Source organism: Malus domestica, chromosome 09 (genome assembly GCF_042453785.1).
Source record: "Malus domestica chromosome 09, GDT2T_hap1".
NCBI classification, from domain to species: Eukaryota; Viridiplantae; Streptophyta; class Magnoliopsida; order Rosales; family Rosaceae; genus Malus; species Malus domestica.
The window spans coordinates 17,472,391-17,489,221 of NC_091669.1; the positions used below are offsets into that span (position 1 = coordinate 17,472,391).

General features: G+C 34.7%; 2 protein-coding genes across 2 annotated transcripts; one reads left to right on the forward strand and one right to left on the reverse strand.

Annotated features, from left to right (window-relative positions):
* Nucleotides 1-902: 902 nt before the first annotated feature.
* LOC114827134 (uncharacterized) lies at nucleotides 903-1,367 on the reverse strand. Its single transcript, XM_029108807.2, has one exon. The coding sequence runs from the start codon at nucleotides 1,365-1,367 to the stop codon at nucleotides 903-905; it is 465 nt and encodes a 154-aa protein (XP_028964640.2).
* Nucleotides 1,368-9,066: 7,699 nt separating this feature from the next.
* LOC114827135 (protein neprosin-like) lies at nucleotides 9,067-15,508 on the forward strand. Its single transcript, XM_070804401.1, has 10 exons — nucleotides 9,067-9,216; nucleotides 9,360-9,446; nucleotides 11,135-11,329; nucleotides 12,040-12,198; nucleotides 12,324-12,368; nucleotides 12,481-12,624; nucleotides 13,951-14,305; nucleotides 14,459-14,544; nucleotides 15,037-15,041; nucleotides 15,367-15,508. The coding sequence occupies exons 1-10, from the start codon at nucleotides 9,067-9,069 to the stop codon at nucleotides 15,506-15,508; spliced, it is 1,368 nt and encodes a 455-aa protein (XP_070660502.1).
* Nucleotides 15,509-16,831: the final 1,323 nt, after the last annotated feature.

Here is a 16,831-nt window from a genome sequence, read left to right on the forward strand (position 1 = left end):
TTTCAATTACATCTGATTGGCCTGATATTGTTGTTACCTTTACTTTTGTAAGCATCAAGCTTAAGAAATATTTCGATCTCGAAGTATTGTATGCATGGTTGCACTGTCTGCAAGATAAATATCTCTACCATAGCTCTTGTTTTAAGAATAACCATAATTTTTATCCATGCTTTCTGAGTAAGGGAATCACAGTTAAAAACAGTTTATTCATAATAAAAGGAAATTGAAATGCCACTTTTATTGAATTGAAAATGCGAGCTTTAAATTACAAGTTCAGAATAATAAAAGTACATCAAACAGAAATGATTCAATTTGACCGATACACTTCATTCCCTCTTTTCACAATGAAGTTTGAGACATCCAGGTGGGTTATGTTAAATTGCCCTGATAAATCAAACAGGATCAGGTATATCCATCGGTTTAACCTGGTTGATAAAATTGGTTTCGATACCCTTCTCTTTAAGGAATGCTTGATGCAGGTCCACCAGATGTTTTAGGGTACGACAGGTACGCGCCTAGTGTACATTGCCACCACACCTATGGCAAACTCCTTCAGGATTTCTAAGAGTGTTATTCATATAAGCTTTGCCTTTGTGGCGATTTGCATTCTTAAAGCTCAGCAGGGCTGAATTATGGTTTAGAACCTAGTTGTGAAACTGGACACCATGATTCTTGCCTTTCCCGATCCACCGACCTCACTTGTTGCCACGTCCTCGTTTGTAATTATTGCCACAAGAGGATATGGTATTCACTTTAAAGGAAGCAACATTCATTTCTAGAAATAGTGCCGATCCAGTAAGTTAAGACTGATGATTCTTCATCAAAAGCTCATTGTTTTGTTTAGCCATAAAGACTACAAATATCAGTTGGTTGTACTCAATAAAGCCTCGTTCTCTATACTGCTATTGCAGGAACATGTTGGAGGCATGAAATGTGATGAAAGTCTTTTCCAGCATATCTTCCTCAATGATGGTTTCCCCACAGAGCTTCATCTGGGAGCTAATTTTGAACATTGCAGAATTGTACTCAGCCACCGACTTGAAACCCTGGATCTTTAGGTGTGTCCACTCATAATGAGCCCTTGGAAGAATCAACTTTTTCTGATGATTGTATCTATTTTTCAGTGCCATCCAGAGGGTTAATGGATCCTCAATAGTTAGGTACTCGTTCTTTAGTCCTTCGTCAAGGTGGCGATGGATAAAGATCATGGCCTTCGCCCAATCTTGATATGATGCATTGTTATCCTCCTTGATGGTTTCTCTAAGATTCCCTGCTTCCAGATGGATCTTGGCATCCACTACCCAGGTAAGGTAGTTTTTCCTAGTAATATCCAGAGCAACAAAATCAAGCTTTGCCAAGTTCGCCATTTTCTTTTTTGAAAGAAAAAAAAAGATGTGTAAGAACATGCAATAATATGTATTCTAGAGGAATGTAGTGTTAGAACTTCTGGTTTTTACAAATTTTTCATTTTGATATTTAGGCCACAATGATAAGCACTTGAAACTTCAGGCTTGAGACTTACATGATTAATGAGGAGGGCGATTATACTGCACCACTCTCTTTGAAACAATATAGCAGGAAATGTAAATATGCAAAGCAGGGTGGGCGATTATACCGCACCACCTAAAATTGCAATAAAATTAAATCAGTTTAAGAGGGGCGATGATACTGCACCATCTTCAATCGTAGTAAAGTCAACATAAATAAACAATGGGTTAGTAATCAGGAGCTTTACCAAACAAGAAATCAAAGATTTAAGTAATTGTTATATTAAGAACTAGAAGCAAGTATGGTGTTAGCAGTTCTTCGTGAGGGTACATCCAACATGTGAAGCAAAAGAGGAAGAAGAACAGTAAAATCCTTGGAGAAAGTATTTTTCGGCGAATGGAGATGAGAACTGCTTAAGGTTAGAGAGTTGTGTTGATAACGTGTTATAAATGGGCAAAAGTTAGAGAGATAACCTTTGCTAAGGATAGGAGCGAAGTGGGTGCAAAATATCATATTGCTTTGTTTTGTAACTATAACGCAAAATGATTGCAGATAAAAAGATGAATGGAAGGATACTGATATTATTGCTTTCAGTTCTTTTCTTTTTCATTTGCTATGTTTTGATTACCCGTGGAGTGCTCAATTTATAGAGTCACATTTGTAGGTTTACAGAGAAGGAAAATCACCTGTGACAAATCAAACAATCACCCGTGATAAACCACTTTTGAAAAAACACCACACAATAAACTATTTCCTACTATTCACTATTATTCCCATGTGGGCATTCAATCATTCTCACAATTTTTACAACACAAATTTCAAAAGGTGATAGGTAAAGTGATGATTGAATAGTGACAATCAACTCACATCAACTATTACAAACAAATACTAAACAAATCTAAAAGAAATTTTGAATAAAAAAACTCCAAAACTTTGTTCTTATTATGAACATGAAGAACATTCATGAAAAATCCATAAGAGCTCCATAACATACTAGAGTACTTAGGGGCTTCTAATGTTACTTTAAAACTCTTTTAACAAGACAAACAAGAACCCAAAAAATCCACCCATGGATTTGGCCGAATTTCCCCAAACAAAAGGCACCAAATTTTAGCTCCAAATTTCATGCTCATACGAACTACATCTATAACTTTTGAGATGGCAAATTTTCAAGCAAAATTTATGTTCAAAGAAGCGATAACAAAGCTTGTGATCGTTACAACATTTAAATCATAAGCTATGAACAACAGAACCCAAAGAGTTCACCAAGTACTAGACCTAGACTCTTGATACCACTTGAAGGACATTATTTGAGAAACTAAGTTTATTAAGCAACATATTTCATGCATTTAACAATGAAATGGCGGAAACGTGCTTGCATGCACTTTAAAATAAACTTAAACCATGAAATTCAAAGCCTAGTAGTGATGATGAATCAAGACTCAACTCTAATCACAAAAGTGTTAAGAAACTTTATACCTTTGAAGTTCCTCTGTACATGAGCAAAGACTAGTCACCCATGAGAGTGCCTTCATACCTCTCATGAAGTTGAAATCCATGGCTATCATCTCCTTGTAGTTTCCTCCTTGGATTCTTGAATTTGAATGCTTGAGAGATTCTCCCAAAGTCTCCAAAATAGGAGACATCTAGGTTTTGATACCAATGGTGATGAAGGAAGAAGATGAGTGAATGTGAGAAAGAAGATTGCTAGCTAAGTTTCTCGTATGTGGCTGGCATTCTAGAGAGAAAAGGAGAACTTGTGTCTTTCATCTTTGCTCAAAGAAACCCTTAATGAGGGATGGAGCTGTAAAGTTGCCTTTCTACCTTATTTCTAAGTGAGTGGCAAACTTGTAATAAGTAAACTATGACTCCCTCTCTCTTTGGCCGATTTTGTATGTGAAGTCAAGACTTTTAGGTTTGCCTTTCCTTGTTAAATATTGTAATTGAACCGAACACATGCTTAATCTAGCTTTAGGCTATACTCTAATTATGGGTTGTTACTGCTGGAGTAAATGTTCAAGATGTGGCACATTTCACCTCAAAAGGTTTATTCATACATGTGCATTTCGTGTCTATATTTATGTTACATTCTCCCTAGTTTGATTGTCTAGTCACTTTTGCGCTAACTTCCAGCTATCTGGGCACATAAATTAAGACTGGCCACATGGGCTAACTGACATCTTGTTGCTGGTAGTCAGTTTCTGGCCATTGATCTGCCTAGATCTCTTTTGCAGTTGACAAGTGTCATTTGCACAAGTTGGCTGATGGAAATCAGATTTCCTTTGATATATTTGTGTTCTAGGGTTTCAGTTTGTTTCTTATAGTTTTATACTTTATTTTAGAGTGAGAGAGTTGCCTTAAAAGCTTTGAGCTTGCATCTTCTCCATTTATGAAACCCTAACTGTCAAACCTTCTTCATGCATTATACACCAATCATTAGGAAGTAGGTTTGCATTGTTTTCATGGTCTTGCATTAAGTTTCAAATCCTTTTATAGACTTATTTTTAGGATTTATCAGTTTCTTCCTTTAAATGTTTGACTATAGAAACTGACTGGTCATTGAATCCAGATTTAACATAACCATCATTGTCATATCATTTGGATTGGTTATGTTGGTTCTCAGTGCCGCAAGGTGATGAGCTCAGGAGGAGTTACCACTTCATGAAGACCGAAAGAGTCCCTCTCGTTTAAGGTAAGGTTGCACAAATGTATAAGCTCCTTCATAGCTTGTATGGATACTTTGTATGAAACTTGTTTACACTAGTGGATTGTACTCAGTGGTGAGTCCCTACTTTTTAAACCCAAATGTGGGTTTTTCCGACCAAAAACTCCTTGTGTTGATTATTGTTATTCTTGTTAACATATCTTGTTAATTTGCATGTAACTCATTGACTCTAGGGTTAGCAAATAGATATGTGCTTTCAACTAAGTTTAACAAAGTCTAAATGTGCACTGAACTGAAGCTTTGTTAACTAGGGTTATGTTAGTAAATCAAATATAATTGCTTATTCTTGGTTTTGGTAAACTAACAAATCCAATGTTAGTTGATTAGTGATGTTGACTAGTCAGTCAAGCATATATCAAATTTTAAATTACAGATTATTCCTCTTGGTACCAATTTCATTGTGTAATTGTGCTTGGGTTAATTTTATACAACTTAGACTCAATGGTTGTGGTGGACCAAAACTCATTTGGGTCTCAAAGCCCGAAACTTACTTAAAGTCCGATACAAACCTTTCATATGAATAATGAACGTATTAATTAATCCTTGTCATATCCAATTAAACTATTTAATTTTCCGTACTCATCTTCATTATTTCCTTCAATCATTACCTTACACGATGTGCGATCTATTAGTTTATTTTTAGTAAGGCAGTGGGCGATTAGAACTTTTTCTAATCGATTGTGAATTAAAACTTACTTTCATTTCTCCCTTTACTGATTATACATCTTTAGGGCTTCCACAAACCATGAGTGACACCTAGCAGTATATCATGCATTCCCAAGCTAATTAGAAGAGGTTAGATAACCTATTCAGTTTGGATTACAAATGCAAAACGGTATTTCTACTCTTGATCATATTGTTTGGTTTGATAGTTTATTCATGTCTACTATCCAATGTAATTTTCTTACTTATACGATTACCTTGAATGTGATGTGGAACGACTTCTTAAATCTCATTCATATTATGGCCAGAGATTCTTAATCATATTGTAGAGTATTCTCCCTCAACGGTTTGAAGGTTAAAGATATCTTGTTGTACATTATTAAGTGGTTTAGCCCCAACTATGTTGTGGACACTCTCTAATGGAATGTCTTTAACATAGTCAAGGGTTAAGGACTTAACCATAAGATAACTATGATGTCTCCGGCCAAATGACTACTTTGCATTATCCCAACTATAAGTTCCCATGTGACATGAGTATGAGAACTCTTTGTTGATCGCGTTCAGTGAACTCATTTTCTATTGAACACCTACATACTTGTCTTGGTGCCATTCACACCAATGACTCAAGACTAGTCACTATCCCAGAGAGAAGACATAACATGTATTGATCTATGCTGATCGTCAATGTCCAATTGGAAATCCCATGATCAGGATTGTTTAGGATATGTGTATAAGAGATAAATATCTCATGAATCTAACTTCTTTAAATCACATTTCTCCTAACAACATATTCCTTGGACTTATCGTTTAAGTGTATAACATTTAATGAGATGATTTTAAACAATAATCTTTACTCTTATATTAAACTAGTTTAGTTTAACATGTGAAATGTCCATAAAGTATCATCTTATTATTGGCTTTAAAGCATAGTTACAACATAGGGTTGGTTACAAAATCTATTTCTATTTTAGAGGTCCTCAATACTCAATGATTGCCAAATTTAGATATAAGAATGCCATGGAGTATTACAAAATCAAGAACTTGTCTTGAGTATTACACTAGGTCATCTTTTCCTTTGTAACTAATTTATATTTATTCTCAGTTTTATTCGATGTTGTTTGGACCTGATTTTGTATCATTGGTCCGTGTATTGGAGGCCGTTGAATTTTAATATAATTCTTAGATATTACTATTCAATTATCGTGGTAATTATCTTGTGGAAATATTTTATGAGGTTGAAGATGAGGATAAAACCGAGAGGGTTTGTCCAATAATAAGATGTGAAGCAATTGTCCAATAATAAGAAATGAAGCAATCTCGTTAGGTTGAGTGTTCGAGATAAAAGCCAATATTTGCGAATTGATTATGCTCGGGGGCAATAATAATTCGATTACTTTATAACCAGAAAACAAGAAAGTTTGAAATTTGCCGCTATTGTTTTACATCAAGCATGAAACAAAATCATATTGAAAATAGTCATATGCAAAGATCTTGGCTCAGAATAAAGTATTGTTGGCCTCCTCTTAATTATGGTTTGGCCAATTTTATTTTTGTTTGTTAAAAAAAATTAACTTTTATTTACTTAATCATTCAATTGTTTTGACGACCAATACTTAAGAAAACAAGGGGGCCACAAGTAATGTGCTTACTGAAAAAAAGTTTGTAGGCCGAACATTAAATTTGACATGTATTACATTATCGGCCTACATTAAATTCAGCTTGTATTAAATGTTATTCGAACATTAAATTCAACCTGCATTAAATTTGGTCTTTATTAAATATTGGCTGAACATTAAATTCAGCTTGCATAAATATTGGCCAAATATTAAATTTGGCTGAATTAAATACAAAGAGACCGTGCAACAGAAAGGGACATTCAACTCAACACACAAACGCCCATCACAAAATGTCGCTTTACGCATACATTTCTCGTACTCTGAGAAATCACTAATTTTCATAACTTCGCCATCTGACAACCGATGACATCTTCAGTTTGGATTAATGACACTGAGTTGACAACCAGCGACATCTTTAGTTTGGATTAACAGCTTGGATTAATAGCCTTGTGTTGACAACCGGCGATATCTTCAGTTTGGATTATCAACATTGGAGCTGTAAAATCAAGTGACAGAGGAGCATACTTTGAAGTAACAATGTTGCTTCGAATTCGGTTGGTTATCTATCTAAGTCTCGGTCAGAGAGGAATCTTTGATTCTCTCGCTTAGAGAGGTCACTTCATTAGCCTTCTCGGCGAAGTTAAGTGCTACCCAAGTTACTTAGCGTTCGGCACATTGAAAGTTGAACTTTTTTTTACCTTCTCAATGAACTAGCAACCTTGTCTTTAGGTTCTAGAACCCAAAACCAAGATGTGTTCCTTCCTCAGCTGTGATTGCTTCAAACATGAGCCAACAACGCATTCAACACCACCATCGCATCAATTTTACTCACCAACCGAGCTTGATCGCAAGTTGGCATGCCCGCATTCACAAAAAAAAAATGTAGTTAGCTCATTAATTGCTCAACATGTACTCCACATAGGGTTGATAATTTTTACAACCAACAATTGTATATTGACAATTAATGCTTTCCAGAAATACAAATATTTGGAAAGTAAAGTTGGCGAACGAAGGTTATGATGGGTGTAGTCAAATAAATATTTTAAAAGACTTTAGAATCATGGTGTAGTCAACTAGGATTTTAAATTTTTTTAAAAGAATCCATTCAAACACAGGGGTAGTCAATTAAAGGATTTTAAAAGACTTTAGAATCTTGATGTAGTCAATTGAGATTTTAAAATATTTTTATAGAGTCCATGTAAATCTATAGGTATTAAAAAATTCATAGATTTTGAAGGATTTCTTTCAATAAGAGATTTTGTAGGATTTGAGAAGGGATTATAAGCATAACAAAATCCTACCTCCATCCCTAGGATTTCTTTTCAACCCCCTCGTTCTTTCTTTCTCTCTCTCTCTCTCTCTCTCTCTCCATTTTGCAACTCGATCTTTCTTTCTCACTCTCCATTTTCTTTCAGACAGAGAACCCGTCAACCTTATTTCTTTTCACGTTCATCTGTCACCATCCCAGTAGTAAACTTGATTTTTTTGAATTGTACAATATTTTTTGAATTTTTTATTTCCTTTATTTTGGACTGTGTAATAGTATTTCTTGTAATGCTTTAATGGGAAGTGTTAATAACTACTAACAGTTCTTGTAATGATTAAGCGTTCTATTTGAATGTGTTAATTTTTTACCATGTTAATTGAACTCTTAGAAATTACTACTAAGAATCTTATTGCCAATTCAAGTTTTCTGTTCTTTTTCGTGTAATCATGTTAGTGTAAGGGTGCAAGCATCTTCCAAAGCCTATTTATATTGGTAACTGTACTTAGACTGAATAACAAATTATGAACTAATCAATTGTTGAGGAAAAAAGGTTAATTTTGAGACATTTGATTTAAGAAGCACTACTTGTTTTAATTAGTTAAAATTATTTTTCGTAAAGAAATCACAATTCAAATGAGAAAGGGAAAGAAAAGACATATTTGATCGGTTTATATTTCCATATCAATATACATATGCTTATGTCTTTTTTAGATTGTCACTGAGAAAAAAATTTATGTTGTCGGAGTAAAAAAAGAAATCCTAAGAAATCCATGAAAGAAATCCATACAAATCCATAGAAATCTATAATAGAAATCCATAATAATCTGTCAAAATCCATATGGAATTGCAGAATCTATTAAAATCCTTTAAAATCTGTCATTTAAAAAAGTCCATTAAAATCTTCTGAAATCCAAATTGACTACACCCTCTAAAAACATGGGGCCTGAAAAAGAATTTACGACGTTGATAGCTATAGTGCATTTTTGGTAAAAGGAATGACATTATTTTTGCTTTTGTTTTTCTGTCTTTTGTCAAAGGAATGACATTTTTGTTAATTTGTTATATTTGTGACTCTAGTACAAGTTTCTGAGTAAGTACATATATGCACGTAGAACACAGTTACAACCTTGAGTGTTTGAAAAAGAAAGTCGCAAAATATTTTCTAATAAATCTTATTGATTTAAGTAAGTTAATATTTCGTAATAACCGTCGTGGGACATGAGTGCACTATAAGAATACATATATACATAAAGAGTTTTCAGTAGTCCACACTTTTGCAAGCGAGAATTGAATTTTTTTCAATTCAAATGGCAAATGGGATTAATTACACCAAAGTCGGAGGCTACTTTCTCATCGCAGCAGTGGCAAGTTTGATATTTGTTGATTGCAGAGAGATTGGAACAGTGCAAACTAAAGAGTCTCTGAAGCACAACAAAGCAGTCATCAAAACGATAAAGGTTCAGTGGGGTGTGTGTGTGTGTGTGTGTGTGTGTGTATACCTTGCCATTCCCCATTTTTTTTAATTTCAAATATTTTTTAGCCATTTTACATTTGGGAATTGATAGGAAGTTGAAAATAATCGGCGATCGATCTTTGGCAGGGAGATGGCGGTCATGTGATAGATTGCGTTGATATCTATAAACAGCCAGCCCTTAATCACCCACTTCTCATAAATCACACCATAGAGGTTTGCCCTTTTATAACTAATTAGATTGTTCAGTTGGTGGATTGATTCATTTTAGTCACTATATTTTACATGAGAAATGTTTTAATTAATTTTTTATAATCATTTGGTACTGAAAAGTGGATGTTTGGTGGTGATGTGCATATCTTACAATTATAAGTGAACGAGGATCCTCTCCGGATTCTTTTTGTGAGGATCCTGAAAATTCTTCAATCGTGTCTGTTTATCATACATCTTGCGGTCAATTTTTGTCAGGTAATGTTTATATTCAATTTTAAATAAAAAAATTATAATAATTTCTGACCGCACGATATACAATGAACGGATATGATTAGAGGATATCCGGAATCCTCACAAAGAGGATCCGGAGAGGATCCTCATTCATTACAAGTAAGGTATAAAATATCGATGATATCAAAAATATCGGTAGTCCAAAAACACGGAAATTTCGATGGAAATATCGGAATATTATAGATATCGATAAAAATTGAATAAAAACCACGGAAATTGTAAGAAAAACTTGGAAATTTTTATTGAAACTTTGCAGATTGTTCATTTAGTCAATTATCTATTAGTTTATCACAAAAAATTGGAAGGAAATGCATTGCATGATAGATATAACTGATTTAAGTTGATTATATAACGAACCGTCAAACATTGTGAGTGTAAAAAATATGTAGTAATTAATGAAATAAGTTTAAACACACCATAATCATTTATATATAATGAATTAGTACAATATTTTACACTTTATACATTGTATGGTAAGATACATGAGTGACTTAGCAAGGTCTAAAATATCGATGATATCGGAAATATTGGTAGTCTAAAAAAATATCACTAGTCCAAAAACACGAAAATTTCGATAGAAATATCAAGATATTATGGATATTTTAGACCATGATTACAAGTAATCCTGCGTTCTCCGTTTCAAGGATAATGGTATAATATGCAGCATATCTAAGGGAAATTCAGGAAAATGTTAATTTTTTAGAAATTCCAAAACACTTTTACCTTATTTTAATTTTTTTTTATGTTTTCACCCCTTTTTACGTGTAAAAGACTAAACTTACAACTAATGTTTGAAATTTTTTCGATATTGTCGATATTTTTGTGAAATATCCAAAAAATCAGAGAAAAATATGGAAAGGGGGTGAAGTCTAAACTTCAATACATATTAGAGAAACTTTCAAATTTCGGCTAAAATTGACAAATTTCATGGTTATTTCCGACATATCGGTTAAATATCGAAAAAACTTTTATATTTTGTCTAAACTAGTGTTTGACATTTCCTAAAGTTCCATTTTAAATTTTCATAATTTCTATCGAAAACATCCGATATCAAAATCAATAACTAATATATCTATCAATATTTTAAAAAAAATTGCATATCGATATTTCTACCGATACTGATATTTTAACCATTGCTACAACATAGTTTTAATTGGATTTGGACCCTTGTTTGTCTAAATTCCATTACTCGAGTCCATCTCAGCACTCCTCAAGTAAATATGACAGCAATTAAAAAGAACACTCGAAACAAGAGAGGTGCACCTCTTTCCTTTATTTTTTCACTATGGAAGGACTGCAACCCTCCATTTCCTTTTCCAAGTACGTACTATGGTTTCTATTAAAATTTATTTTTGAATAATTTGAAGTCTAACATAACCTTAATGTGTTTGGAAAAATAGCTGAAACCGAGTTCATATCCAAATGGAATTGAAGCCATAAGTCTTGAAGATGAGCTCTTTCAGTATTGGCGTCAGAATGGAGAGTGCCCCGAAGGAACAATCCCCATTGTACGAACACAGGGAGTTGATCATCATCGATCTAAACCACGGTTTAACCCTAAAGAAATTGGGTCCACTCCTTCAACTGGTCATGAGGTACATATCACACAATTTTGAAATATATTATAAAGTGGGCTCTTTAAAATATGTGTCAAAAATATGTATTTTCAGATTCTATATATATGGGATAGGATCCAGGGATACATTTTTAACACATATTTTTGTGAGACCCACTCTGTAATGTATTTCATCTATCTTACCCTCTATCTTTTATGTCTTACCTCAAACATCATGTATATACTAAAAAAATACTCAATTTCGAAATCATATATATGACCGTTAGATTAAATTTAGTGTTTCATTGTAGAACTATATTTGTCTATGTTCTTCACTACAAATGAATGCTTTAATAGTTTTGGATTTGTCTAATTTTTTGTAAAGATAATTTATGAATGATGTACTAAAATATAGATAGTTCATATCATTAAAATATATTACAAAGTGAATCCTTCAAAATGAGTGTTAAAATATATGTCAAAAGCATGTATCCCCAGATCTAATCTCATCCCCAGATCTAATCTCCCTCTTTTAGTTTAGGTGAATTTAGTACCAATAGAGGGTCTTGTTATTAGTATTCCAAAAATCTCATTATGCACCCCGAACTTTTTATATTTAAAAAGAAAAATATACTTGTGAGAAACGCATAATGAGATTTTTAGAGTGCCTTACTTGAAATTAGTACTTTGATATCTAATAAGCTTTATATACATAAATTTAGTTCACCTGATTAATCGTGTATTTTGTAGTATGCCCAGGTTGGTATGTACGATGGTGGATACTATGGAGCACAGGCAAGATTAAACGTATGGAACCCTGCATCGTTTAATGGAGAAATCAGTATAACCCAAACATGGATTGTGGGAGGCCAAGGACAAGAACTGAGCACTTTAGAAGCTGGCTGGCTTGTAAGTTTTAGCCAACCAAAATCCCCACTCCAATAAACTATTGAATCTTTTCACACTTTTTTAATTTAAAAGATTGATTTACAGATCAAAACGATTGGATTTGATTAACCATTTGTGGTTTCCAGGTTAGATCGCCTGATAGCCAAACAAGGCTCTTCATATTTTGGACTGTAAGTTTTTTAAGTTCTCTTAGTGTACCCTAATTAATCTCTTGACCATATTACATGTTACTTTTCTCGCAAGTTAACTAATTTTTATAAGGGATTTTGTGTTTTTGTATAGGGTGATAATTACCAAGGTGGTTGCTACAATCTTGATTGTCCTGGTTTCGTCCAAATAAACAGCAAAGTTGCCATTGGCTATCCCATAACGCCTATTTCTATCTACAATGGGACTCAGTATGATATATTCTTAAGTATATACAAGGTATACATGGCTGATCTCTGATTGACATTTTAAACCTGTTCTCTAAAAGATTAACATTTTCCATAGTAATTTGGAGACATTTGTTGTAGGGTAATCATGTTCTCTTGATATGTTGAATATCAGAGTGCATAACAAACAAGACTAACAAAATAATAGGAATATTATTAAATAAAGGAGAATGCTGAAACGGCTACAAAACCCTAAGAGGCTACATTGTGACTAACTTATAATTCTATAGAGTTACAAAGTACCATATATATAGAAAAGTAATCTAACCCTAATAGGCAAGCAAACGAAACCCTAATACTAATGGGCTAAGCCCAAAATACCAAACATTAATATAAATCTAAATAATAATATTTTCCAACACCTCCCGTCAAACTCATGGCGGTACACGACATGGGTTTGCCAAAATAGATGTGGATGCAAGACTCCAAATTCCAGTGCCAATGCCGATGCTGATGCCGATGCCGATGCCGATGCCGATGCCGATGCCAATGTCAATGCCGATGCCGATGCCAATACCAATGCCAATGCGAATACCAATACCAATACCAATATCAATACTTCTTTCTTGCCCGTGTGGGTACAAAGTCAAAACCTCAAAAAACAAAGCATTTTCTTCTATTTCCCTTTTGTCTTTTTCCTCCTCCTTTTTCTGTTTCGTTTTTCCTTTTTTTTTTTTTTTTCTACAGTCTTCTCCACAAAGAACCTGCAAAACACAAGAGTACAATGATGCGAGTGCAGGAACGTGAAGGGTGCAGATGCTCCAGATGCAGTTTAGACTACCAACAACTAATATCGAAATCCAAAACCAAACAAACTGATACGAGCAAACAGAAGCAGATTAAATCCCGAAGGATCAAACCTGCTCTGATACCAAGTTGAATATCAGAGTGCGCAACAAACAAAACTAACAAAATAATAGGAATATTATTAAATAAAGGAGAATGCCGAAATGGCTACAAAACCCTAAGATGCTACATTGTGACTAACTTATAATTCTATAGAGTTACAAAGTACCATATATATAGAAAAGTAATCTAACCCTAATAGGCAAGGAAACGAAACCTTAATACTAATGGGCTAAGCCCAAAATACCAAACATTAAAATAAATCTAAATAATAATATTTTCCAACAGTTAGACTATCTGAATCATTGCTCACGACTATATTTAACAAATTGTGTGGTTGTTGTTCAAAGTTTGACAAGATAAGAATTTGTATTTGTTATGTAATTCTCTGACAAGAAAACATTTATATACATATATATACGTATTTATATTCACAAGTATACAATAATCTTATACTTCTATGCTTCATCAGAACACAGTGAGTGGACATTGGTGGCTTCAAGTTGGAAATGAGGCAGTTGGATATTGGCCGGACACCATCGTCCCAGGTTTAAGAGGCAGTGCTGAAATTATTAGTTGGGGTGGAGAGATTTTCAATTCAAAACCTGAGGGTCATCACACATCAACTCAAATGGGAAGTCATCATTTTCCTATCGAAGGATTTGGTAGGGCAAGCTATGTCCGCAATATCCAATATTTGGATAACTCTTCACAGTTCAAAGATGCTGAACATCTTAGAACATATGCCACAAATCCTAAATGCTACGATGTACTTGTTAAAGACAAAACCTCAAACTTTGGAACCCATATGTATTATGGAGGTCCTGGTTATTCAATACTATGTCCCTAATTAGTTTAAGGAAACACATGAATAGTGAGAAAATGAAAGGGCAAGCTAGTGGAAATTCAGTAGAATAGAAATTTATGTACCGTCTTTGAGCGCTATGATTAAATTAAAAGTTACTCTTTTGTTCATATAGCATTTCTTAATCCATTTGTCATGATATTGCAAAGGGATAAGTCAACTGAATGCTACGTTGTAAAAAAGTTAAAAGTTAACTCGATGGTTAGACTACAAGAGCTAAGGTCATTAGTGTAGAAATCAATAATGTAAGGGCTGCTTGTTTTGCTTCACTAGGTTGCACTGGACTAGATTGGACTAGCTTTTAGTCTAGTCCAGTGTTTGTTATCATGCGGGGCTAAGATTAATGAGATTAGCTTGGACTTGTCGGGATTAGCAGTGTCACTAAAGGTTCTTAGCTGGAGTCCCGGAAACCCATGTGTTCGGGCTGGATCTGTACCTCACACAACTCCTCGGGGTTTTGCTTGTCGGGCAAGGTTTGATGCTTGGTGTGTTGCAATATGAGTTTGCTGTTAGTTTGAAAGGTGCCTTTGTAAGGCCTTTGTTCGGCCTTGAGGCTCACAATTAAAGCTAACACAGATTTGAGCGTGCCACTGTTATCTTTGTATAACAGACTGTCTTTATGGGTTATTTACTGGGTTGATTACTTGTGCCACAAATTACTTTAAACTTCTTGATCCTATTGGATTGTCACAGATGAGGTAAGTCTGCATAAGGTTCTTTTTCTTGCCTTGTAAACAAGGGTTTTTACTCATAATATTGTATGTCCAAAATGAAGGGGCCTCAGGGCCCTTCCAACCATTTCTTTTATCCCAATTTACTTTAAAGAAAACAAGTTCATTAGTTTAGTCAAACTTGATCATAGATGAGATTTCGAACGAAAAACAGTTGAAAGTGATTTTAAAACACAATGAGATATGCATTAAACAATAGATCTACTTTATGTAAGTACAATCAAAAGAGGCAAGATTTAACATTGTCGGGCAAGGTTCAACTTCTTGCAACTTTTTCTCTTTGTGTTTACAGGGGCTTGTGGACTTTGGGAAACAAAATACAAATAGAATTTACGAAAGGGAATCGATATTACAACATTGGGGAAGGTAGCAGAGCTTCTAACTTGACAAAAGATGGCTTTCTATGGGGGAAGGGGGAATCTAGACAAATGTAGCTTTTTAGTTTCTTGCTTGTTTGAGAGCAAAGTGGGATGCCTTTTGATTGATTGGTTAAGTGTCTTTGTCTCTAGTGTCCCGTTCAACTTTTATAGACGTTTTAGCCTGACTGTCCAAGCTTTGCCTTTTGTTGATTGCCTTCGAAGAATAGTGAGTCACCTTTAATTTACCATCCATACCCTTGAAAAGTGCTTTTTTGCTGATGGTGAGGTGCCTTCATGTCGCCTATCACTTCTCACATAGGCATGTGGCATATGCCTTGCTAAAAAGGTTTTTAATCCTTCTTGGACCTATGTTATTGTCCGAGCCCAATCTTCCCTTTACTTTTGTATTCTTGGGCCTCCATCCTTACAAAGCCCAGCATTAAATTTCCACACAAACAATGCCCCCTTTAATCATTGTCAAGTCTGCTAATCAAGACATTGATAATGATTAAAAATAAATTGCATGCCTTAACTGGTTATTCGCTCCACTTAATTAGCCGTTTTGAATAAACTTTTGTCCTAACCCACGACTTTCAAAGTTAACTACCAACCCGTTAAATGACTTCCACTTTACTTTTCTCAGCCATCACCTTCAGTAAACTCGACTCTCTGAACTTTCAAAACTCTCGAATTTTCAGCCATTTGTAGCCTTAGTCTTCAATCACTTTTTACGGTCTTCTCCCAAATTCAAACATGGCCCTCAAATTGCGCCTTACATGCGAGTCTGGAGAGGGAATTGTCAATTTGCGTCGTCAACTCAATGGCCTCCATCGCTCTTAGGTTGGCCTATATCTTTCCATCTTCTTCGATGAAGAAAGGGTATATTCATTTGGGCTTGCTTAGACTGTCCGAGTCCCTATTACAATGGAGAGAAACATGCCCACTGCCAATTGATTCATTCCCAACCCCTACTCTGCCGAGGTTGGGATTTCTGTTTCCAAGTAGTCCAACTTCAGGAAAGTTTTTCCCTTGATGAAGGATGAAGCATTGTCCTAATGAGTGCATGAATTGGAGCCCATCTGTAACCAAAAGTGGATGGAGAATGGCATCTATGAGCTCATCATGATGTCGAAAACCATCGTCCCCATTAAACACGAGCTTCTCTTAACAACTCTTTTCTTATGGAATAATGGGATCAATACTTTCGACTTCAGAATGGGTCTTATGATTCCCACCATCTTGGATATGGCTCAGGTCTTCGGTCTAAAGCCATCAGCTAGATGTGTTGACATCACACACGACTGGTTATCCCTCTCTCGCCCGACTGTCAAAAATTCAAAAGCTTCCTAATCCATCACCAATTTGGAGTAGAACTCCACCACTTTCAAGAGCTACATG